Below are 23,431 nucleotides of genomic sequence, written 5' to 3' on the forward strand. Positions count from 1 at the left end.
TTTATATCCCGCCCTCCACTCCGAAGAGTCTCAGAGCGGCTCACAATCTCCTTTACTTTCCTCCCCCACAACAGACACCCTGTGAGGTGGGTGGGGCTGGAGAGGGCTCTCACAGCAGCTGCCCTTCCAAGGACAACCTCTGCCAGAGCTATGGCTGACCCAAGGCTATGCTAGCAGGTGCAAGTGGAGGAGTGGGGAATCAAACCCGGTTCTCCCAGATAAGAGTCCGCACACTTAACCACTACACCAAACCAGCTCTCCGGACTTTTGTGACTTTTGAGTTGCAATGAGATATTGAAAAAGGATCACAGCCCCGCCCCCATTCCCAGCCCATTCCAGAAGGGGCAGGAGGCCTAGCCTGCAAAACAAGAAGGGCTCCCCCCATTTCATTTTTCATGGAAGTTGAGGCAGCAGAACAGTAAAGGCTTCCTCCTTGCGCAGCCTCACTCACACTTTCTGTCTGTTTAATAGCCCTGCCACACAGACTCCTTGCCCACCTCAATATGAATTAAAATAGATTTCAAACGCGCCCCCCCCCCTCCAATATGTCCCACCCAGGGCTGAGCTACTAAGTGGTGATTCTTGTAATAGCAAGGAATGGCGTTTCTGAAACTTCTCCCCCTGGTCTTTTCTCAAGATGCTGCAGGGTGGATCCTGCCCCAGCGAAAAAGCAACTGGGTTTCTCACACTTTGAGGCAGAGATGAAAAAATAATTAGAGGGAAGAATAAGAAATCTCGGCTTTCGGAGCAAACAAAATCTCCTTCCCTCTCATTAAAGATTGTTTTTTTAACCTCTTGTCTTTGTATTTGCTTTTCATACCCATTATGTCTTCAGTTGATGACCCAATTCTTTCTCTTCCCCGTTCTCAGTAATCAGAGAAGGTGGGTCTGGATGGACTGTAGCCAAAGCCTGCTTGCCTCTGGAACCAGAAAGGGATTTATGGCTGAAACTAATTTCCCCTCCTCCCCGCTTTTTCATGCAGGCAAAAGATCATGCAAAAATGGGAATAAAAGAAGTGAAAAACCGCTTGAAGCAAAAGGTACTTGAAGTTTGTATTATTTCTTTTTTTTCCTCCCCCCTCCCCTTAAAAAAAAAGAATATAAGGCACACTTGGCCACAAAAAGCATTATGTGATCAATGGAGTACTGTTTGGTGCTGTGTTGTTAACACACTTCAAAATGCATTACCAGCTGTCCTGGATTTTTCCCACTGTTATAAATATTCACAGACAAAACCCAAAATACATTAAGGGTTAGATGTGTGATTTATGCCCTTGTACTAAAAAAATGGGGGGGGGAGCAAGTTGATGGAGGAGCCCCCATCTCTTGTTCATTGAGCAGGAAGGGGCCACAACAATAGTCCTTCTTTGCATTCTCTCCTATGGAGAAAAAGTAAGGACTCACTCCTTCACTCCTTGCACATTTACTGCATGAAAATGATTCTGGCTTTGACAAAGAGCCTGCAAATCACAAGTGGATGTTTGCACGCTTCTCTTTTCTTCCATTTATGTCCTGACTCTAGTCCAGAGCTGCCTCCCATCCAGATCCTGCTGAGCTTCAGCTTGGTTGCTGCATCATGTCCCTTCAGACAGTGCATCACACATGTCAATTTACACAGGGCTTCCATGCCTTTCCCTTTGTGGAAGTCTTTTCTGTGTAGGAAATCAGCAAAATATGAAGCAGTTCTTGAGGAGCTGAAAGCAAACTTTTGAGTTGTACAGAATCAGGACTTTTTTTTTTGCTCAATGAACAAGAGACGGGGGCTCCTTCATCGAACTCCTTTGCATATTAGGCCACACACCCTTGATGTAGCTAATCCTCCAAGAGCTTACAGGGCTCTTAGTACAGGGCCTACTGTAAGCTCCAAGAGAATTGGCTACATCGGGGTGTAGTTTAATATGCAAGGGCATTCCTGCTACAAAAAAGCCCTCTACGGAACACTTCTTTGATCATCAGTGTACATTGTGGGGGGCAACATCACCTGCAGTGATGTTACCCCAGTCACACTAAGTAGTATAGGACACAAAGATGCCAAAAGGTTTGAATCAAGACTTGACTTGATTACTTGCATTGCACATTCTTTGGCATGGTTTGACAATCTACATTTTCTGCCTGGATATTTGGACACACAGAAGATCTTAGGTAGGTGTAAGACTCAAATAAAATGTCACTCATCACCAGCGTTCCTTCTAAGCTGAGGGTGCCTGAATATGAACAGAAGTGTATCATCAGCTTTTTAAAAAAGTGAACACACATCTAAATTTTAAAAAGCAAAATAAGAGATTCGTGTGTGCGTGCGCGAATACAACCTATCTGCCTTGGGAATCATAGATAGAGTTGTTTGTATCCGGTCGCTGCCTGCTATCCTTGTAGCACCATCTCCAACCACCTTGACTTAGTGGTGGTGTCTCTATATATACAGCTGACTTCATGTGTTCCCTTCCAAGACTAGGGACTGGGGCCAAAGTCCCATGTATTCAATGGGCCTTTAGCCTGATACTACAGACACAGAAGATGCTTCTTTTAACGCCATGTGTTCAGTGTTTGTCCAAGCTATATGAGAATATCCAGCATCTATATTTATACAGTTCCTTTTCTATCTGCATCACTGAATCTGCATGAATACACTGCATCTGAGTATTGTTCACTCCTTCTGACCTTCTAAGGACTCTAATCCATTCAAGGAACCCAAATGCCATGCTCTCACTGGCCTCACTTAGCTGAGTATGTTATGTATTGGTGTTTTTCTTATAATGACTATTGCAAGTGTCTCCCAGAGTGAGGCTTCTTTTTGAATGGGGAAGAAAGACCTCCCTTCCTCTTGGTTCCAGACAACCTCTTTCCTCTCACTCTTCCAAACACAATTGAGTGAAATGGCAGAGTGAGAGGTTTCTCCATATTTGAGATACTGTGAACGGTACGGAGTCTTTTGGAGCTGTTCCTCTCTGTGTTCCATTAGTTCAGCCGTACCCCTTTTCTGTTGGGTTTCTGCAGATTTCACCTATGGTGTCTCTGCTAATGAAAGCATCTAATCTCTCTAAGTAGCGGGAATAGCCCTGTCGCCTTTCTCCCCAGCCCCCAAGACTTGGGTGGTTCTCCCCCATCTTCTGGGTGACTAATTTGAGGCTGCTCTGGATTTGACCTTGCAACCTCCTGCATATTTTCCAGAGTTAGCATGAAAAAGTGTCACAACATTTGGCATGGAAGGGCCAAACCTAAAACATCACCTATGTGGTCTCCATTGACAGCTAGGAGTGGCTTTTCTGTACAACAATAGAAAGAATTTTAAAATGCACTGAAGCCAAGAAAGCGGCTTTTTTCTGACTGTGCATAGCAATGATGACCTCTCAAATATAATCAAGAGCCTGTTTTCGCCCTTAGACTGCTCCAGCTCTGGGTTTGAATTGCAAATGGGAAATCCTGGGTTGACCTCTGGAGAGGTCAGCCTGGTGTATGTAAGGTCCTTCTCTAATATGATCATGGAGATTGAATGGGGCTCCCTTCCCATCCCGTCTTCGTTTTGTGGGCCGGGGTTTTAAAGCATCTGCAGTCATTTGCACAGCCTCCTTATGACTGAGAGCAAATGATTGTTAATAGAGAACAGGATGGCAGCTTCATTCTGTGACCAGTAACACTTTATTAATGTAAAGGCTGCTTCTCCCCCTCCTCCCCCCTTCACAAATAGGATGACTATGTCAAGCCATCCTTTGCCTCCAACTAAGGTCTGTAGAAGTGGGCAGCACTGGTGGTGAGGGTAGGGGGTGGGAGGGCAGCAGAAATCCAGGTGGTAGCCAGCTTTCCAGTCTTGCAAACAGTTACTCCATGAAGGAGAAAACCAATGACCAAGGTTGATAATTTATTTGCTACCGCTAATGGTAAATGTGATGCTGGAGAAGAATCTTGAGAGTCCCTTGGACTTCAAGAAGATCAAATCAGTCAGTCCTAAGGGAAATCAACCCTGACTGTTTTCTGGAAGGTCAGATGCTAAAGCTGAAGCTCAAATACTTTGGCCACCAAATGAGAAGGGAGCACTCACTGGAGAAGATCCTGATACTGGGAAAGACAGAAGGCAAAAGAAGGAAAGGGACAGCAAAAGATGAGATGGCTAGAAAGCATTACTGATGAAACTAACACAGATTTGAGCATGCTTTGGAGGATGGTGGAAGACAGGAGGGCCTGATGTGACTTTGTCCATGGGGTCGCAAAGAGTCAGAATCGACTGTGCAACTGAACAACAACAAAAAATGGTGACCTTATTCCTCAGCTCCTTTCTGGGGCCTTTCGTGTGCACCTTTTGTGGGAGGCATAGTGTAAAGGGGCTTGTCCTCTGTGAGATCAATGTGTTGATGAAGGAGATATTGTGAAGTTGATACTGATATTCATAAGAGGTTTCTTATGGTGACCTGTGCACCCATTTCTCTGGGCCTCCTAACCAGCATTTGCTAGGAGAAGTGAACTCTCAAGTTACTGCTTAGCCCACCAACCAGGTTATCTTAGTGTTCTAAGGGGAAAACAGTTCTCTTGAAAATCAGGTAGAGACCTACAGAAAAAAGAACTGGATAAGTCTCAGAGGCCCATGGATCTGACCCCCTGAGGCTCCGGTCTAGAATAAATGTACCTACTATATGCTGTGGCCAAGAGGGATCTGGCCTTAACACAAGATTTGATAAACCAAGGTTTAGAAATCTTAGAATGTTTCAAATTAGGCTTCCTATGAGAACAAAGTGTTTCCAAACTGCTGGATCACTTTATCATATTCCAGCAAGGGATCTTGCAAAAAAGGTGGGTTAGACAGCGACATACAGAAATGAGAAAGTAACTCAGGTAGCAACTGTTCCTTTAATCTGAGACTAAGCTGAGTGGACCATTTGGGACAGTAGAACTGCTCGTCCGAGTTTCAAGGTTCAGCCACTAAAGACGATGAAGAGTGCTCTTTTATGGGAGGTAGTTCAAAAGTAAGAGAAATAGGAAAATGATCTGCTCCCAAATATGGGAGCACCCGAAACTTAAAAACCTTTTCCCTAAACAAAGAGCATACCAGCATATAATCTAAAGTGCTGGCCTTAGTTCGGACATAAATGTATATTCCCCAGGGTAATCCCCTAGGACAGAGCCATTAAGCATGGAAAGGCCTAGCCTATATGCCCCCTTACTCGAGCATAGGCCTGCAAAGTTAGAATGTTGGTCTTTAAAGAACCTTGAAAAAAAGGGAATCTCTTGATTCTCTCTAATCCTGCCCGAAATGTGATGATATTTAGACTCTATGTGATCATCATCAGGGCCCAATTGGGCATTTAGATCCCCCAATAGTAAAATCGTGGCTTCTGGATGGTCAGAAATTAGAGAAGCTACATACTGTTCAAGGAAACCCCAGGTTTCCTCCACGTCTGATTTCCTGGTTTGAGGAGGCAGATAAGCATTTATAATAATCAGGCTACCCCCCTCCCATGACATGTGCACTGCCATCGCTAACTGGAACAGAGAGGGTTCCTTTACACATTTAACCTTAAGTGCCAAAGATATGAATAAAGCCAGTCCCCCCTTAAATCTCCCAGGGCCCTTTGAGACAGCTTGAAGAACATGAGAGAAGCCATGTTGGATCCGTTCACTGGGGCCAGAACACTATAAGCCTTCCCAGTTTGGTGTAGTGGTTAAGTGTGTGGACTCTTATCTGGGAGAACCGGGTTTGATTCCCCACTCCTCCACTTGTACCTGCTAGAATGGCCTTGGGTCAGCCATAGCTCTGGCAGAGGTTGTCCTTGAAAGGGCAGCTGCTGAGAGAGCCCTCTCCAGCCCCACCCACCTCACAGGGTGTCTGTTGTGGGGGAGGAAGGTAAAGGAGATTGTGAGCCGCTCTGAGACTCTTCGGAGTGGAGGGTGGGATATAAATCCAATATCATCTTCTTCTTCTTCCCACTGTTGCCCCCCAAGCACCAAGAATACAGAGCATCATTTGCCCCAGACAGAGTTCTATCTGTACCTTGTGGCTAATATGCTCCATATGTTTATCCAATCCACTCTTGAAGCCCTTTATGCTTGTAGCTACCACCACCTCCTGTGGCAGTGAATTCCATTATTAAGCTAGAAGATGTTTGACCACTACTGTATTATTTGTCATATCTCATTATTCATACTAATGTCCTATATTTTATTTTCACATTTATTTTTAAATATCTTACGTTTCACCTATTTAGGTCCATCTTGATTTTTACCATTTTCATGTAGTTGTTGTTGGCCTGCATTGTGCTGTGTATTTGGTCATGGACCGTAATAAAGCAAACTGAAACTGAATTCCATGTGCTAATCACCCTTTGGGTGAAGAAGTACTTCCTTTTATCCATTCTAATCCAACTGATCAGTAATTTCATTGAGTGCCCACAAGTTCTTGTATTGTGAGAAAGGGAGAAAAGTACTTCTTTTTCTACCTTCTCTATCCCATGCATAATCTTGTAAACCTCTATCATGTCACCCCTCACTCATTAATGAACAAGATAAAGAGCACTGGATCCAGTACTGAGCCCTGTGGTACCCCACTGCTTACCACCCTCCACTGTGAAAATTGCCAACTAATACTCACACTCTGTTTCCTATTAATTAGCTGGTTGTTGATCCACAAGAGGACTTGTCCTTTTACCCCATGACTATTGAGCTTATGTAGGAGCTTTTGATGAGGAAGTTTCTCAAAAGCTTTCTGGAAGTCAAGGTAAACAACAATCTGTTTGGTCCCCCTTGTCCACACGTTTGTTCTCTCCCTCAAAGAACACTAACAGGTTAGTGAGGCAAGATCTTCCCTTACAGAACCTGTGCTGAGTCTTCTTCAATAGCTTTTGTTCATCTATGTGTCTACTAATTCTCTGTTTAATAATGGTTTCCACCAACTTACCTAGTATTGATGTCAGATTTATTGGCCTGTAATTTCTTGGATCTTTTCTATAACCCTTTTTAAAGATGGGGGTGACATAGCTATCTTCCAGTCCTCGGGAATGGGGGCAGATTTTAATGAAAGATAATACATTTTTGTCAGGAGATCCACAAGTCCACATTTAAGTTCTTTCAGAACTCTTGGATGTATGCCTCCTGGGCCTGATGATTTATCAGTCATAGGATCTCCTCTCTCATCACCTCAATCTGACTCAGGTCTTTCAACACCCTTCCCAAAATCAGCGGTTCTGGAGTGGGCAAACACTTCTCGCCTTTCACAGTGAAGACAGAGGCAAAAAATGAATTCAGCTTCTCAGTCATTTCCTTATCATCCTTTTGTAATCCTTTTACCCCCTTGGTCATCCAAGGGCCCTGCTGCCTCCCTGGCTGGTTTCCTGCTTCTAATGTATTTGAAGAAATTTTTATTGTTGCTCTTTATGCTTTTTGCAATATGTTCCTCATATTCCCTTTTTGCCTGCTTGATCACAGACTTGCATTTTATTTGCCACAGCCTGTGTTCCCTTTTATTAACTTCACTGAGACTAGCTTTCCACTGCTTAAAGGAATCCTTCTTACCTTTTACTGCATCCATTACTTTGTTTGTTAACCATGCAGGCCTTTTTCTATACCTATTTGTGCTTTTCCTAACCTGCAGTATATATTTTATCTGAGCTTATAGGATTGTAGTTTTAAATAATCGCCAAGCTTCCCCAAGGGTTTTGGCTCTTTTTAGCTTTCCTTTCAGTTTCCTTTTCACATGCCTCCTCATCTCAGAGAAGTTACCCCTTTTAAAGTTAAAAGTGGTTGTGTTGGTCTTTTTGAGCAACTTCCTATTTATACAAATGTTGAACTCAATAACATTATGGTCACTGTTCCCAAGCAGTGCAATCACTTTTATATCTCTCACCAGATCTTACTTAGGACTAAGTCCAGGATCGCCTCTCCCCTAGTAGGTTCTATGACCATCTGTTCCATAGCACAGTCATTGAGAGTATCTAGAAACTCAATCTGTTTCTCCCGACTTGAATACATATTGACCCAATCAATGTATGGGTAGTTAAAATCACTTATTATGACACAGTTATTTTGTCTAGCTATCACAGTTATTTTGTCTTTTGTCATTTTATAATCATCCTCTATCTTTTGATCTGGTGAGCAATAACAAACTCTCAGAGTTAATCTTCCTTTTGGACCCAGTATTTCAACCTATAGCATTTCCAGAAGCAAATCTAATTCTCTTACCTTCTCAGTCTTTTTGTCTTGTAAGACTACTAAGTTCTTATGCAGTTGCAATCACTGCATTGTTTGTCTGGAAATTAGAAAGTGGTTCTTAATGCTCTACAGAAGTGGCATTGGCAGGATGAAAAAAGCCAAGCAGGAACACCAGTTTCAAGCATGTTTTCCCCTCCCACACACATACCAAGCTAATTAACTTCTCCAAGTCAGAAATCTTTCAACTTTAAAGGAATCTCCTGCTTTGGTCAGAGGTGTTAAGCTGAGGAAGAGAATCTTAACTCATAGGAAACTAGATCTGCTCATAGCCTCTGTCTAAATTGTTCTGTATGTCTGAAGAAAAGGTATTACTATCGATGCATTTTCATCTACATCCCTGGATGAAGCAGAACTCCTACCACTGCAGATCAGGCCATCCCTTTGGCTGCTGCTGCAACTGCCACTTCTCGGTTAATGTTTCTGGTGTTGGAACCACGCCCCCCCCCCCAGTGATTCCCTTTCTTTCTTGCATATTCTACATAATCTTCTTGTTGGGGACCCCATCTGTGCTTTCTTTTGGGATCTCTGGCACAGCCCACTCCAGTCTCACGTGCTAGTCATAGCAAATTATTTCAGAGTTCAGGGTGGCTGGGTGTTTTGATACCTTTGTGAAACATGGGAGGAAATGCTTATTGAGTATCCCACATAATCTTCTTGGTGGGACCTTTTTCAGCCACCATAGGCTTTCAAATCACCTGGTCCATGACAGTCCATGTACACCCAAGAATGGAATTACCAAAGGAAAAAAACCATCATTATTTCAGAAGTTAAAATTAGGAGAGCCTTGGATTTTGCTAAACCATTGCTTCTTCATAGGGCAGAGCACTGTAACAAAAGCCTTTGTCATGCATTTGCAAACCCATGTGAAAATAGCCCCAAACTTTGCAAATGACTCTGTGGAGTTACTATTTCATCTCCCTTCCCATGCTAGTGATGTCTATCATTGTTTCATTTTAACTGCTTTGCAGTTCTGTATTTGTACACTTCAAATTCCATCTCAGAAGCTGCACAATCAGGAAGGCTGCTGTCCTCTCCTGCCAAGGGGCTACAGGGCTACTATTTAGCCCTCTCCCTAGCTTGCCTTGATCCTACCAGATGGTTGCTTCCATCTCTTTAACAAAAAGTTGTATCTCACATTTGTGGTTCTTGTTTCTTACAGTGTTCCTCTTTGTTCTGTTCTAAAAATACATGACAGCATTGTACCGCTCATACAAAGTTTCTGTCGAGGGTTTCTCTTTAACAAGTTCTTAATTTCCTTGGCCATACTTCTTGCCCATCTTGACAAAATCCTTGCTCCACTAGCTGGATCTGGGAAGGTTTCTTCCTTTTTCTGTCTGGAGCAGACAAAGCTCCTCAGAAAGTCCATCCATCTTTTGTTTTGGTTGACCTGAGGGTGTTAGGTCATCCTGTGTCCAAAAGAACCATTTCTAATTGGCTATCAGCTTACATGTCTCATTACACTGTTTGAGCAAGAGAAGAACTTGAGGGGGCAAGTCAAAGGTCAGTCCATCAAAGCAGCTGGCCTTGGGGTCAAGACTTGCAAAAGCGTGTGCGTGCAGTGCTCCCTCTATATTTACCAAGCATTATTTCCTTGACATTGTTGCACAGAGGTTTAAGGTTGAGGCTCACCGCGTTGCAGGCTTTGTTCCTCAACTGATTGTCCAACTCTTTCCATCTTCTGTGATCTTCTAGGAGATCCTGCCTGCCAGTCTTTGCTATGTCTGCCCCCAATCTTGCTTCTTCCAACTTGTTTTTTCATTACATGGTATACCGCACTCACTTAGCCAATGTTCTCAAGTCACTGGTTCACTTTCCTTTGATAAAGCAAAGAGCTGATGAATTCTCTGGTCAAATGTGTCCTTACTGTCAACGAGTTTAAAGAATCTCCTACATTGATCTGATGTTTGATTTTTAACTAACCAGCCAGTGGATTGGATGAAATATATTGGTTCATTGCAAAACTTCAGTGAAGCGGGGTCTTGTTTGTGTGTGTGTGTATTCTGAGGAAGTGTGCCTACACACAAAAACTGATACCTTGAATAAACTTTTGTTGATCTTAAAGATGCCACTGGACTCAAAATTTGTTCTGTTATTCTGAAAGAAGTTATGGTACCTGCGAAGGATATATTGAATATTTGTGGTGTATTCGGTTTATTTCTTGTTAACAAATGCGCCCCAGATCCAAAACAGCTTCCAAAAGAAACAAGTTCAAAACTCATATGTAGTGCAGTCAATCCTAATTCAGAAGTGGTTTTGTGTGGCTTTCAACACATATCTGCTAGCTTTGGATAAAAGTAGGAAAGAACCGGCTTCTTTAAATTGCTTTTTGTCAAGTTTAGCACTGTGGCAAGAAAACCATTGTATCTGTTTGCTCTGCAGCTGCCAAATTTCTGAAAAGTGGTTGAGCATCTGCTTGGGAAGCAGAAAGTCACAGGTTCAATCCCTGGCATCTCCAAAAAAGGGTCCAGGCAGATAGGTGTGAAAAACCTCAGCTTGAGACCCTGGAGAGCCACTGCCAGTCTGAGAAGACAATACTGACTTTGATGGACCAAGGGTCTGGTTCAGTATAAGGCAGCTTCATATGTTCATAAATGTTCATAAATAAATGAAAAGGCAGTATAAGCAACAGAAGTGTCCAATCAACAAAGTGCCCTGTATGAGAAAACAACTGATGTGTGAAGCCTGTTGAGGGCCCTCACCATCACCAGCAGATCTGTTGCAGTCCAGTCAAATCTAAAATATGCAACAAGGAAAGAATCTTCACCCTGATCAAGGCTGGCTTTGCCTCACTCTCAGATTTTGATCCTCTGAGCAGGATTCCAGGCAGGGCACAAGTCCAAGTGTCTGGCTGGATCCATCATCCAGCCTTCCTACCTCTGCATCTGATAGCAATTTAAGAGGACCCCTTAAGGAAGGCCTCCCCTTCAGTAAGACTGCTGGCCCCACTTGCTCAGGCTGTCTTGAACTGCTTGCTGGGAGGGGTCTCTGAAATGCCCCTCCTTGTTTGTGTCCATTTTTCCGTGGACAGAGGCCCCATTACCTGAGTAACAATCCAGCATGTGGAGAGCACAAGCTAATGCACCTTTGCCTTTCCTGTCCTATTGTTTCATGAGAGAAGCTTGCCATTTTGGTTTCCAACTGCAGGAATTAAGGGGAGGTTGATTGCCTGTGGATATCCATATTTAAGCCGTGATTGAGCAGAGCCGTGAGGGCTAATTGCTCTTTTTAGTGAATGCTTATTTTTCTGCCATTGTCAATGCTAACATTAAAACTTGCTGAGTCAGTCCTTTTTGTCCCAAAGTGCCTCTTTTCTAAGTCTTTGCCTCATAACTGAAAATGTTCCTGGCCACACAGTTCACTTTTTCCTACCATATAGGACTTTGCTGAGAACGGCTGCTCTACAGGGCCAGAAGACTCGCTTCCACGAACTGCCCCTTCTCCCCTGGCTGAAAAGAAAGATCCTAAACTACGAGAGGACAGGCGACCCATCACGGTACACTTTGGGCAGGTATGGGGTGGAGCCATTTCTCACGTTCTCTCTTAGAGAGCATTTTTGTGTCTTAAATAAATGTATGCAGTTAGCAATTTAAGTGCAATGCTCAGTTGGGCCTACAAGGTTTGGGGGTTTTGCCTTTGCTGTAGGCAGATGTGGACATTAACCCCAACTTTGTGGTGCTGCCTTGAAATCAAAGCGCTTGAGGGTTGCTTGCAAAAAATAACACCCCAGCAAAATAGCAAAGAGCTCCTGGAAGAGCTGGTGTTTGTTTGTGTGTGGTGTGAGGGTAGTGCTGTGTACAGGACTGTACTCCTTACACACTACTACAAACACACATAAATGTGGAGTCATGTGCAGCAGTCTGGCTCTGTTCCCAGTCCCTGCTCATATACTTAAGTGATTTCCACAGGCTCAGGCATGAAGTCTCCATGACATGCCTGTGTGTGTTTCATGCACATAAGGCATTTTTTTTGGGGGGGGGGAGTTGCATTTTTGGTATATTTATATGTGCATATATGTGTCTGAATCTGGAAGTCATAGTAACCTCTGGTAACTGACCCCTACTGGGAACATGGAGGATATTCTGGCTGGATAAAGCCTGCTCCCTCCTCCTAACTTCTGGTATTCCAAGGGGGTCTCCCATCCAAATACTTTCCACAGTCAACCCTACATAGGCTTCCAAGATCTGACGAGATCAGGCTATCCAGGTCAGGGCCACAAAAGGCATTTTTGAAGCTATGTTCCTAAATGATGTTATATTTTCACAGCACCGGGAAGCAACCTGCCTCTGCCATTACAGGGCACAGCCACTGCCTTTCCTGTAGCTGAGCTGAAGGTGTCTTCTGTTATCTGGCCCAATCATTAGTGTCAGCAGCAAACACCTTATTATTATAAGCACTTTGGCACACTTTGAACAGCAAAAGCAATGAACTACAGTTGGAAAATCAATTAATGGCTCTTTAATAGCATACTCCACATTTCTGTATTGACTCTGGTGCTCTGCAGGCAGGTGGTTTTTATTATGGCTCTGGCAATATATTTGTGAAAATCAACCTGGATTAGAGAGGCTGATAATTTTTAAAAACTGTTCTTGTATACTCCTGAAATCAACTTTCCAGTTACGCTGCGGCTATGTTAAGAGGGGAAGAGATGGTTCTCATGTTATCACTGGGTTTATCGAATCTGCCATTTTAATGTACATTACAGGTTAAAGGGTTAAAAAGAAACAAGAATAAAATAGCACTCTTTTTTTGCAAGTACTCGTGAAGTTGGGGGAGTATTGAAAGAACATCATTGGGGGATGATTAATATTTAAAGTTTTTGTACTATAACAGTGGTCTTTTGTGGATGTGGGGTCCAAACTTACTTGATTGAATCCCCACCTTTTGAGAAATTCATGTTGCCACACACCCACAATGCAATCAGTCACTGAAGTATCTTCATGTTGGCTGTTTTTGCCTAGACCTTCATCTCTCATTATTATTAAATTAGAGTTTCAGTCTTTCTTAATGAAATACAATGTTTGTCCAGCCTCTCAATACAGTTCAGATTCTCTCAAGATACAGGGACATTGGTTTGTTCTCTCTCTCTCTCTCTCTCTCTCTCTCTCTCTCTCACACACACACACACACACTCTTATTTCTCACTGGCCATTGTGAGTGTTAGACTGATATACAGACACCTGCTGTTTTGTTCTCATGAAAGGCAATGTCCCTCTTTTCATTAGTAGTAGACCATTCTCTGTCACTAAAACCAATAACGAAACACAGCAAAGTGATACCGTTTTGCATTTGGGATTGTTCCTTAAATGTATGTGAAACACAGAAGGTCTGCATTGCTACTAAAGGGTTGCTCAAAAAATCATGGCAGTTTTAGCAGCCCCCTGCCCTTTTGTTGTTATCGTCAGTGCCCATCACCTTCAGCCGAACCAAGGGACTCATTCAGAGGTCTGACTTGAAGTTGGGAATGGGTAATTACTGTAAGAAGGATGCAAATCTTAAGTCTCCCCCCGCCCTCCCCGTTTCATCTGAATTTGTGATACTGTCTGTCCTTAGCTTGGAGACATTCAAAATAAAGACCTACAGCCAATTTCCTGGAAAGTGATAGCATTTAGCAATGCATACTGTAAGAAGTAATCCTCGTTCTAAAATGTCGCTTTGAAAAACATTATAAAGATGGAAAGAAAAAATTGTTCATGTTGCCTTTTAACTTCATACGAATAATTTAAGAAGTATGAAAATGCAGCTGAAATAAAAGCTGTTTGCACATCCTCAGAATAAGAGGCGGATGAAAGAGGTGTGTTTCTCCCCCCCCCCCTTCCCCAGTCCCTGATACTGTAACTTGCTTTCCATGTGTGCCAGGCTGCTAGCATTACATCAGTGTGCAGAGTGAAGGGAAGCAGGATTAAAAAATGCATGCATGCCGATGAGGGTCATGCCCCCTGGATCAGTAATGCAGTTGGCTTGCTGTGGCTGCGGCAGCTCTGCAGCCCACCAGGCCCGGAAAGATGCCTTAATTGAGATGTGCTGTCAGAGTGACAAACACATTTGCATACAGTCTATTTATTTTCGGTGGAGAGGTCCGCTGGCTGCCGTTGGTTGAACATCCTTAATCAGCTTGTGGAAAGTGAGCCGGCAGCTCGCTCTCGCTGTCCTACGCTGGGCGCTTTTCTTCATTAAGTGACAGATTAGCTGAAGGGGGGATGGGCTTGGAAGCCAACTGCAACGTTTAATTTTAACTCATTAGGGCTAGCCTGACTGTAGCTGGCAGCTGGTTGTATCCTTCCTGTCCACTGCCAGTGTCAGTTATTAATCTGCTGACAAAGAGGCAAAATCCAGCAAAACGTCTGGGCAGCTGAACAGGCACTGGGCCCGACCTCTTGCTCCAATCCAGGAAAGGTGTTTGTTTTCCTCTCTCTCCATGGCAGGGGAAGTCTGCAGTTTTGCAATGGCTTCTTGGGCTTCCTGGCAAACTTCCTTGCCTCATAAAAATGGAATAAGCCAGCTACATCATTGTCACGACAAAAGTAGCATTTGGACAGTGGGGGGAGAGAGGCTGTCTTGTGCCTGGGCTTTTGCTGCTTTGTTCAGCTGCAGAGCTTTAATGCCTGGCCCCTTTGGGCCAAGCAGGGCTCTTTTTAGACTTACTGCTGGCATGTGCGTGCATGTCTTTGTTTCCTTCTCTGCATGAGGGTGACCTGCATATTAATGCTCTCAAGTTTAACATGGTTGGTTGTGTAACTTCTAGCCAGTTAACCAGACTATGATGCATCCTACTCATTCAATTTTGAAACTTCTCCTTCCATTGTGTGTGTCTCTTGGCACATACGTGCATGATAGCCCAGTGATAGAATGCTCAGCTGTAAACTGGAGGGATAGTTGGGGGGAGAAAATAATGTTTGAGATCTGACAAATTGCCCATGCTTTAAATTGAAAGAGAGAGTCCAAAATGCAAAATTCTGCTTTTCTCTTATCTGTAGATATCTTCCTTGTACATTCTGGCCCGGGTGGCTGCAGGAACTGTTGATGCTCAAGCATTACCACTCCACAAAGTGGCATCTTTTTGCTAGAGGTTTTGATTCCCATTCCTGCTCCAGGACCAATGCAAGAGGAATGCTAAGCCAAATGTTGCACTGAACAGCAACACCTAGGGCTGTGCCACTTTGGCTGTTCATAATAGATCGATCAGAGGAAAAGTTAACACACCTTTCCACTTTGACCAACAGCTTCAGAGACAGCAAATACATCAGATGTACCCCCACTCTTTCAGTCTGCCTTGCTCTGAGGAAGAAGGAGCAAACCCATACAAACCTTCAAAGGATCTAAGTAAAACAGTTCTAGTGTTAGGTAAAATGTATTACTATGCTGTGGTCATAGTTGAGTAATGCAAGAATTTTAAAAAGGCCAACTTACAGATAGGCCGATAGAAGCCTGTAGATTTGTGAGCACTACTTTGCCTTGAAGGAACATAGATGCAAAAGGAGATGCCATCTTCATGGGCCAGTCTGCTCAAGCTCTTTGTGACCTTTGCCATCAGTTATGCTGTAAACGTGGTGGGCTATTATATTGCTGGAGCCTTTAAGCTGTATTCAAATCTTAAAGAAGTGTTTGGAACAACCTTCTGGCTTCTTAGTGGAACAATTGCCTTTCCGGGGGAAGGTAGAAAGGAAGCTCTATACCCAGGGGCTAGTGGAGAGGAGAGCAAAGGAAATATAGGACTGCAGGGGTCTCTGTGGACCACCTTCCACCTGAAAACTCAGCCTCTTTGGTGGGGACAAACACAGCACAGTTATTGGCAAGCAGATTTCTTCTGTTGCTTTTAAGAAGATTTAATGGCATTAGGTCAGGGAGAAGAATAGGCCCAGCAACATTTGCAAAATACAAACATGGATCATTGAGGCTGTGTGCAAGAGAGAGGGAGAGGATTATCCTCAGGGTAAAGAAGAAGTCTTCAGCCATGGAGAAGCAAGGCCCACGCAGCCTGGCCATGTGACTTTCTTTACACCCAGGCACGTTGGAACACTGGCAGATTTTTCTCTTAATGGGGGTCATGTTGCAGCAGGAAGAGCTCAAGAAGATGAGATGATTCCTTCACATTTTCACAAGGCACAAAGATATTGAGATTAGGGGTAGATACAGTCAGACCATTGTCTCTGTCTCTTCCACTGCAGTAAGGAACAGAGTCTGTCTGACTTTGAGCTTTGCTCTTAATCTAGATTTGAATCCTTCCTTCCTCTTTTCCTAAACCTACCTGCTCCTCAATTAGCTGGTGCACCATTCATCCCCTGCCCTGGGCCAAAATCATTCCCACTCTGTTACGCTTCTTATCATGTTACACTGGACACCATCTGGCTCAGTGACTGTGGGCTTAGTTTGCTTATGCAAGGACCCCTGGATCAGTTCTCAGCAGGTACGCTTAGGTGGGTTTTTAGGAAGGAAAACTGGAGAGATCCACCAAGTAAATGGGGCTGGGACTAGATGGGCTGTTGGCCTTTTTTATCCCTTATGGGAGCCTGTGCTCCATGAAGCAAGTCACAGGCCTTGGGCTATGACTCTTGAGCAGTGCTGCAGGCCTCATAAAGGAGACAGCAATTTCTCTGTATCCTTAGTTTGGTTCTTTCATGAATCCTGATTGAGCTGAGGAGCAGGGTGGCAACACATTGCATTAACGAACCCAGTTGGTGCTGGGAATTGTGGTAGACCCAGTCTTTCCCCTAGCAGTGTGAAATTTGAGTCCATGTGCATCTTGTGCAGTAAGCTTTTGGTTTCTCTGCCAGACCTCCCAATCACCAGCTGGAATCCCCACCCTCCCCACCGCCAGCATGCTCCTTTGTCCAAGAATTAGAAACTAGCCTTTCCTAAGGGCCCTTCTTTCCTGCAATCCTGATGCACCGCTCAGCTGTCTCCAGTGAGTTGGCTGCCATGCTAGGCTTGGGTTTTATATGGCCTCTCCAGATTGCAGGGTCTTTGGACATACACAGACCTAGTTTGCGATAAAGAGATGCTGGCATCTTTCTGGAAGGAGAGTTGCTGCAGTTTTAAAAAATAGTCTTTCTTGCAGCTTAAAATATCTCTCCTGTCCCCCAATAAAGTATGTATCTATTGATATTCATCTTGAATAGTCCAGTCAGCTTAGATTTTATAGATGTGAATTCCAGCACCAAACCTAACCACCAGCTCTGTGAGAAGAAGCTGCAAAATGACCAGTTGAAGGGGGGGGAGAAGAAAGTTTCAAACCCTTGCCTGGCTTTGTGTCTTTTGCTTAATACGTGATTGGCGAATGTTCCATGTTTTAAATGAGAAATGTATGCAGCTGGCTCTCTGCTGACAATGTCCTTGAGGATTTGACAGTGAAATTTTCCAGCAGTTGCTCTTCGTTAGGATCCTGGTGGTGTCTAACAAGGCAGCCGAGCTGCTGGTACCTTCGACTCCTGTTTGTTCTCCAAGGGCTCGGGGGCTGCTGCAGTAAGCACATCGACCGGGGCTGATCATTACAAGGGCGTACGCCACCATGAATAAAAATGTCACACGCTCCCCCCGTCTCACAGCAGTACAAAATGTCAGTCCTGTCAAACACACATTGCAGGGAGCACTGAGCAGTCAGTACAAATTGGAAAGCCGAATATTCCCCCGGCTTTCTGATATTCTTCATTTGAAGCAGAAGAAAAACAGTTGTTAACCTATTAGCTGTGATTTTAAACTCCGCTGAAGCCAGCAACGGACAGGTTTTCTTTGTACGCAGGGTGAATGTATTCCTGGTGTCCCCGTTTTTTGGGGTTTTTTTGAGAAAACTACCTTCCCATTTTGTATGTGGGGAGCCCACAAAGAAACATTGCTCCCAGGTACCAGTCTCTCTGTTGCTTTTCATCTGTGACACTTTTGGAAGCTTGGAAAGACTTTTTGAGTAGTCTCACCCTCTGAAAACCTCTCCTCAGTTTTTGGTGCAAATGGATTGAGCTAATGATCCAGGCGACTGGGCAGGTAAAGGTCCCATCATTCATAGCCTCGTGCAGTAGAGTAGGTTGGAGACTTCAACTGCTGTGGTCTGGGTGGTATAACATGACAGTCTGAAGTTGTCTCAAAACTTTCCATCTGTCCCATATCAGTAAGACCCAGCAGGACAAGCTGGACCCAAGGAAGCATGGAAAGCTCTGGATCCAGATGTTATTTATGTGGACCACTAGAAGCTGTGTTTGGCATTGGGATCTTTGGCTGAAACCATACAGTGTGCTCACAGCTAGGAGCTGTTGGTTACAACCCCAAGAATTAACGCTCTCAAAATACCCTCAATATCCACATTTTAAGTAGACTCTGGTTTTTATTTTCCATTGGATGTTGTAACTCAAGACCTGAGTGTGGTATCCTTTGTCCTCCCCCCCAATTCCTGACTGTGTGCTCTGAGGCAGTTTTTTCATTTCATATCATTGCCCTCAGTCTTGATGAGAAATGGCACTGTAGAAAATTTAAGGCCTCTAGCCTTTTGCCAGCAGACAGTCCAAATGCGGTGGGTGGAGTCTGCAATGTTTCTGATGCATCTTCAGGTTCAGCCTTTAGGGATTCTAAGTCTGAGTTTATCAGGGGACATTAGAGAGCAGAAAGGGGCGGGGCACCAGGAACCAACTTTGGCTGGTCTGCCAGCTGTGCACCTCTTCCTGGAAAAGCAAGATTTGTCTGTAGCCCATTTTTGGGAAGGGTTGGATAGAAATCTAAAATAATAAATAAATAAATTTTATTTTAATTAATTTTATTTACTTTGGATTTATATCCCGCCCTCTCCACGAGCAGACTCAGGGCAGCTAACAATCATTTAAAATAACAGTATTGGATTACAGTGTTAAAACAATAAAACTTAAGCAATAAAAATCAATTAAGCTACATTATGGTCCTACTCAGAAAAAATTAAAACAGGCGGAATCACAACTTTCTTCAGCAGGCAGTCTAATTAATATTGATGTCGTAATTACTTTTTTTCTGCCAGCGGTCCTTATGATGGTCTCCAGTTCCTCATAACTGATGTTGCTCAGCCTATATTAAAGTGGCAGTTCTCTCCCATTTAGATATTGTAGGCCAATTGGAATAGTTCTGTTTCACAGGTCCTGCAGAATTGGGAAAGATCCTGAAGGGCCCTTATGGCTCCTGGGAGGGCACTCTACATCATTGGTGCTGCCACCGAGAAGGCCCTGGCCCTTGTATAGCTCAGTCTGGCCTCCTTTGCTCCAGGGATAGAGAGTAGATTTTGTGCTCTTGAACGCAGTGCTCTCTGTATTTGAGGAAAGGCAGCCTTTGTTATCTTTATTCTGACCACATCCAGGCTAGGTTACCATCACACTTCCTTTGATGACTGCAGTTGTCTGGAATGCAGTGGCAAGGATCTGCCTGGAAGAAATGATCAGGAAAGCATTTCACCAATTTAGGAAGAAACCTTACTAGCTTTCAGTTTCATTTCCAGGCAATTCAGATTGTGGGTCCTTAGCTTTAAAGCCATACCTGGCCTGGGTCAGGGGTATCTGATGGACCATGCTGACCATTATGATCTTCAGCAGATAACCTTTTCTGTGGCCTCTCCGTAGAGGTAAGGTGGGTGGCAGCCAGAGACAGACAGATCTTTTGTGTGGTGGTGCCTTAAGAATTCCTTTCCTGCATCTGCTGTCCTGGTTTTGAGTCTTAGGTGCCAAATAAAGACAATTTAAACGACTATTTCTCCCCCTCCTTTCCTTTACCACTAGCCAGTTTTCATAGTGCTGCATAGTTGCATACATTAGTTTGTGTTTTCTGTTGTTGATTCTTGAGGTCAGCATTTTTAAAAACTGTATTGTGTTTACTATGTAAATTCCTCTGAAATACATTACAAAGCAGTATAGAAATGCTTAAATTTTTAGGAGGGGGGAAATTCTGCTCTGCTAGCCATTTCCAGTTGGTATTCAGTGTGTGGGTGATAGTGGAGCAGGGAATGTGAGTATCTGTAAGTGCTTCATTTGCCATAGGAATTGTGGAGGAACATCTGGGAGGTGGGGGAGGGGCTTGATGGTAGACTAGGCTCAAGCTGCACCCTCACATGCCCTGGATTAGGTGAGCCAGGAGAGCCTTGCCATTTCTTTCAGGAACCAGGGAGTCATTTGCCATGCTCTGCACTGGCTGACTCCTGCTGCCAAACGCCCTCCAACGGCAAGGCCTCGTAAGAATGAAGGTCCAGTTGATGAGATGAAGGGAATTTCTGAATTGCCTTCAGAAGAGAGATTTGTGGTTACATAAGTAGCAAGGATGAATATGCACTTCTGAAAGCTCTCCCCTTCCTCCCCTCCCCCCCCCTCCAGGCTTGCAACCATAATTTAGCTGCCTTCAGCAGCCTGGACATCCACGGCCTTGTCCCCATTCATCCTGCAGCTCAGGTAATTAAGCTGATATTCCAACACAGCTTCCCCTTCTGACCTTTTGGAAACAATGTGTTTTGCTGTCTCAACATATTAAGTGCAAATCAGAAGCAAGCTGGGTATTTTATTAAATATAATCTTCATGTCCTGTGAATACGCTTGGAGTGTGACACTACATATGTGTGCCCTCTCTGTCCAGAACTTCAGAAAGCAAGCTCTAGCAAAGAATAGGTCTGGGCAGTGGTCATGTCTCTGCTCCTTCCCCGCTCACTTGTTACCTTGCCTTGCTGGCCAGACTTGGGATTTGATTGCTGGCGGGGGGGAGGGGGTTACACTTTATTTAAAAAGAAGTTTTTACCCTGTGTACTTAGCTACAAATTTCATGAGATAGCTTGCAAAAATTAATCGAACCACCAAAATGAGACAACAGAGCAAAATATCATCTTTGCGGAAAACATACGTATGGGTGTGGCTAGACACATCCCCTGTATCCAGTCCTGATCTTTGCATGTAGCTGGGGTGTTATGTGTGGCACCATCACAGCATCAAGGGAGTCTAAGGACTTCTTTCTATGGAACTATTATACTTCTGGGCTTTACAGAAAGAGGCTTGGGGGCACACAGAGAAGTTTCCCCGTTGCCCATCTTCATGAAGCAAGTTGTTATTTTCTCTGTTTGTGGGTACAGTGTTTTGAGTACTTCAGGACAGTGTTTTAATTTAATCCCCCCAAGAGTGTTTATATTGCTGTGGGGCACAGAGCACATCCAGTGGACTTTCTGTTGTCCTAACGGTGTCTTCTCACCGTTCTTAAATGACACCCCAGTGCCAATAGTTTGCACACTGATATGGGGGAGAGAGACACTGTGCTTAAATGGTGGGATCTTGCAGTTCACAGCAGAACAGAGGAAAATCCCTATCCCACTTGCTCCTCTAGTGCTGTTGTGTTCACCCTCAAGAGGTTCCTGTCACAAAAATGGCAGGAGGGTTTCAGCCATTGATTGGACAATGTATGTGGACTGACAGCTGCCTAATGTGCTGATGACTGAAGTTTCCAATTTGATGCCACAGCCAAGCGTTCGTCCTGCAAGACCGCCTCCTCCCAAGATCCATCGCTCATCCAGGCCTGTGAGTAGCGGATATTCCGCCTCTGCTGCGTTTTTTTAACCCTGCGTGCTCCATGGTCTTACTAAATCCTGCTAGGTGGGACAACTTTGCATCCAGTCTCACAGGAGCTCCTCTTCATGGCGCCTTTCTTTGGCGGTGCTGGGTCCCAAGACCTGTTGTTGGTTCTGTTTGCCTTTATCAAGGTCTTCTGCCACCACTGCTGTTCTTACTCTGGTGATGCCTTCCTCTCATTCTCAGGGTGATCCCTTTATCCCAGTCTCCTTCAGGTTCAACGTACAGTTTTAGCTGGGCAGGCTGTGAAGACTGGAGCTGACCTCTGAAACCCTTCCCCCAAAGTGGTGTCATGAGAAGCAATTTGGTCAAAGGAATTGCACCTTGGCCCAAAATGCAGCTGACACTTGCCAAGTTTGCTGGCAAGTCTTGTGCACATCCTGGATGCTTTTTAATAAAAGGATAAAATGTAGATACTGTCAATGGGATAGAGAAGTCTGAATAGACTTGGCTCAAGGAACTAATATATACAATATGTGCTCCAGATCTTTTGATTTAAACTGTATCTTACATACGATTAAAGTAAGGGATTATGAAACAAACTGCAGAGCAAGTTGCTCAGCTTCCCTTTTCTTTCTCTGCCCTTCTTCTCCTGGAATAACAGAGACACTAGACAAGGGCAGAGATGGGGCACTGTGGGGAACCAGGAGAAAGTCAGGCTGGCATAAGCCACCAGATGCTGAGGTAGAGGCCCAGCTAGCACCCTTCTCCCCTGTCAGTGACCAGGAGCAAAATATTGACCTCATGTAGCTTTTGTTCATTTCAGCAAGCCTTGCACAGGAGAAGTTCCTCTGGATTGTGTTCCATGAGCCAGATCTGCTGCTTTTTCGTGCCTTCTGTTGGGGCCGAAGCCTTCAGCAGGATTGTGCCTTTTGACTTTTCTTGCCTTGGTGCACAACTGTGGAGCGCATGAATAGCAGTCACAAAATTGTAAGCGAGGGCCCCTGTAGGCCTCAGTGACACTCTGTGCATGGCATCAGTTTACTTTCTGTACTGCAGGGCCTCTTGCAATTGGAAATTTAAACACGTGAGGTGATGAATGTTTCATTGAAACCACTAAATGAAAACTGGATTACTTCTCTCTGTCAGTCAAAAAATAGTTGAAGACAAATACCTTTTCAATGTCACATAATCCCAGTCAGTGCAGAATCAGCACTGGCCTAAACTATGTCTACTATTAATTTGTTGTCCTCCTGTGCTTGCTGCCTTTGCCGGGTGCCTGTTAAAGGTGCAGATGGGGTTACTTGTACAAATCTAATAGCTCTTGGCCCAAACTAGTTGGTTGGTGTCAACCCATGCTTGACGGCTCTTCCTGTTGGTTTGGGGATTTTTGCAGTGGCTGCCCTGATTTCACCAGAGATGCTGCTTTCTTTAATCCAATTTCTGATCTATGAAAATGAGATCAAAGAAACAGTGGCAAGTTTTCAAAGCATCTTGCTGAAACTAACGAAGGGAGTTCCTCTTCTGCTTTAGACTTCTCTTGTTTGTTGATGGCTGGTCTGGGTGTGCTAGCTTCCAGCGCATGAGTTTGAGAGAGCATGTCTTAACAGTGGGGGGTTTAGCTGGGCAAGTAATTGTTATGGATTTATGCACTGATAATTTCCCTTCCCGCATGTGTCAAAGGTGGTGCTGATTGCTTCTGGATTTGTTGTTCAGAGCTCTTGATGTTGGAGACCCTAGAGGACTGCTGAGATTCA

At 44.2% G+C, this 23,431-nt stretch overlaps 1 protein-coding gene across 12 annotated transcripts in view; it reads left to right on the plus strand.

Moving 5' to 3' along the window:
* Nucleotides 1-23,431, plus strand: part of DENND1A (DENN domain containing 1A) — a 373,611-nt gene that overhangs the window by 331,594 nt on the left and 18,586 nt on the right. For 4 of the 12 annotated variants that reach the window (XM_060251436.1, XM_060251437.1, XM_060251442.1 and 1 more), the window contains exons 18-20: nucleotides 984-1,040; nucleotides 11,570-11,701; nucleotides 21,627-21,683. In XM_060251436.1, the coding sequence (XP_060107419.1) occupies nucleotides 984-1,040; nucleotides 11,570-11,701; nucleotides 21,627-21,683 (246 nt within the window). Of the gene's footprint in view, nucleotides 1-983; nucleotides 1,041-11,569; nucleotides 11,702-21,626; nucleotides 21,684-23,357; nucleotides 23,415-23,431 lie in introns of those variants that run through there. The other 8 variants (XM_060251439.1, XM_060251440.1, XM_060251444.1 and 5 more) reach the window with 4 other exon arrangements.

This window comes from Heteronotia binoei, chromosome 12, assembly GCF_032191835.1.
Source record: "Heteronotia binoei isolate CCM8104 ecotype False Entrance Well chromosome 12, APGP_CSIRO_Hbin_v1, whole genome shotgun sequence".
Taxonomy (NCBI): Eukaryota; Metazoa; Chordata; class Lepidosauria; order Squamata; family Gekkonidae; genus Heteronotia; species Heteronotia binoei.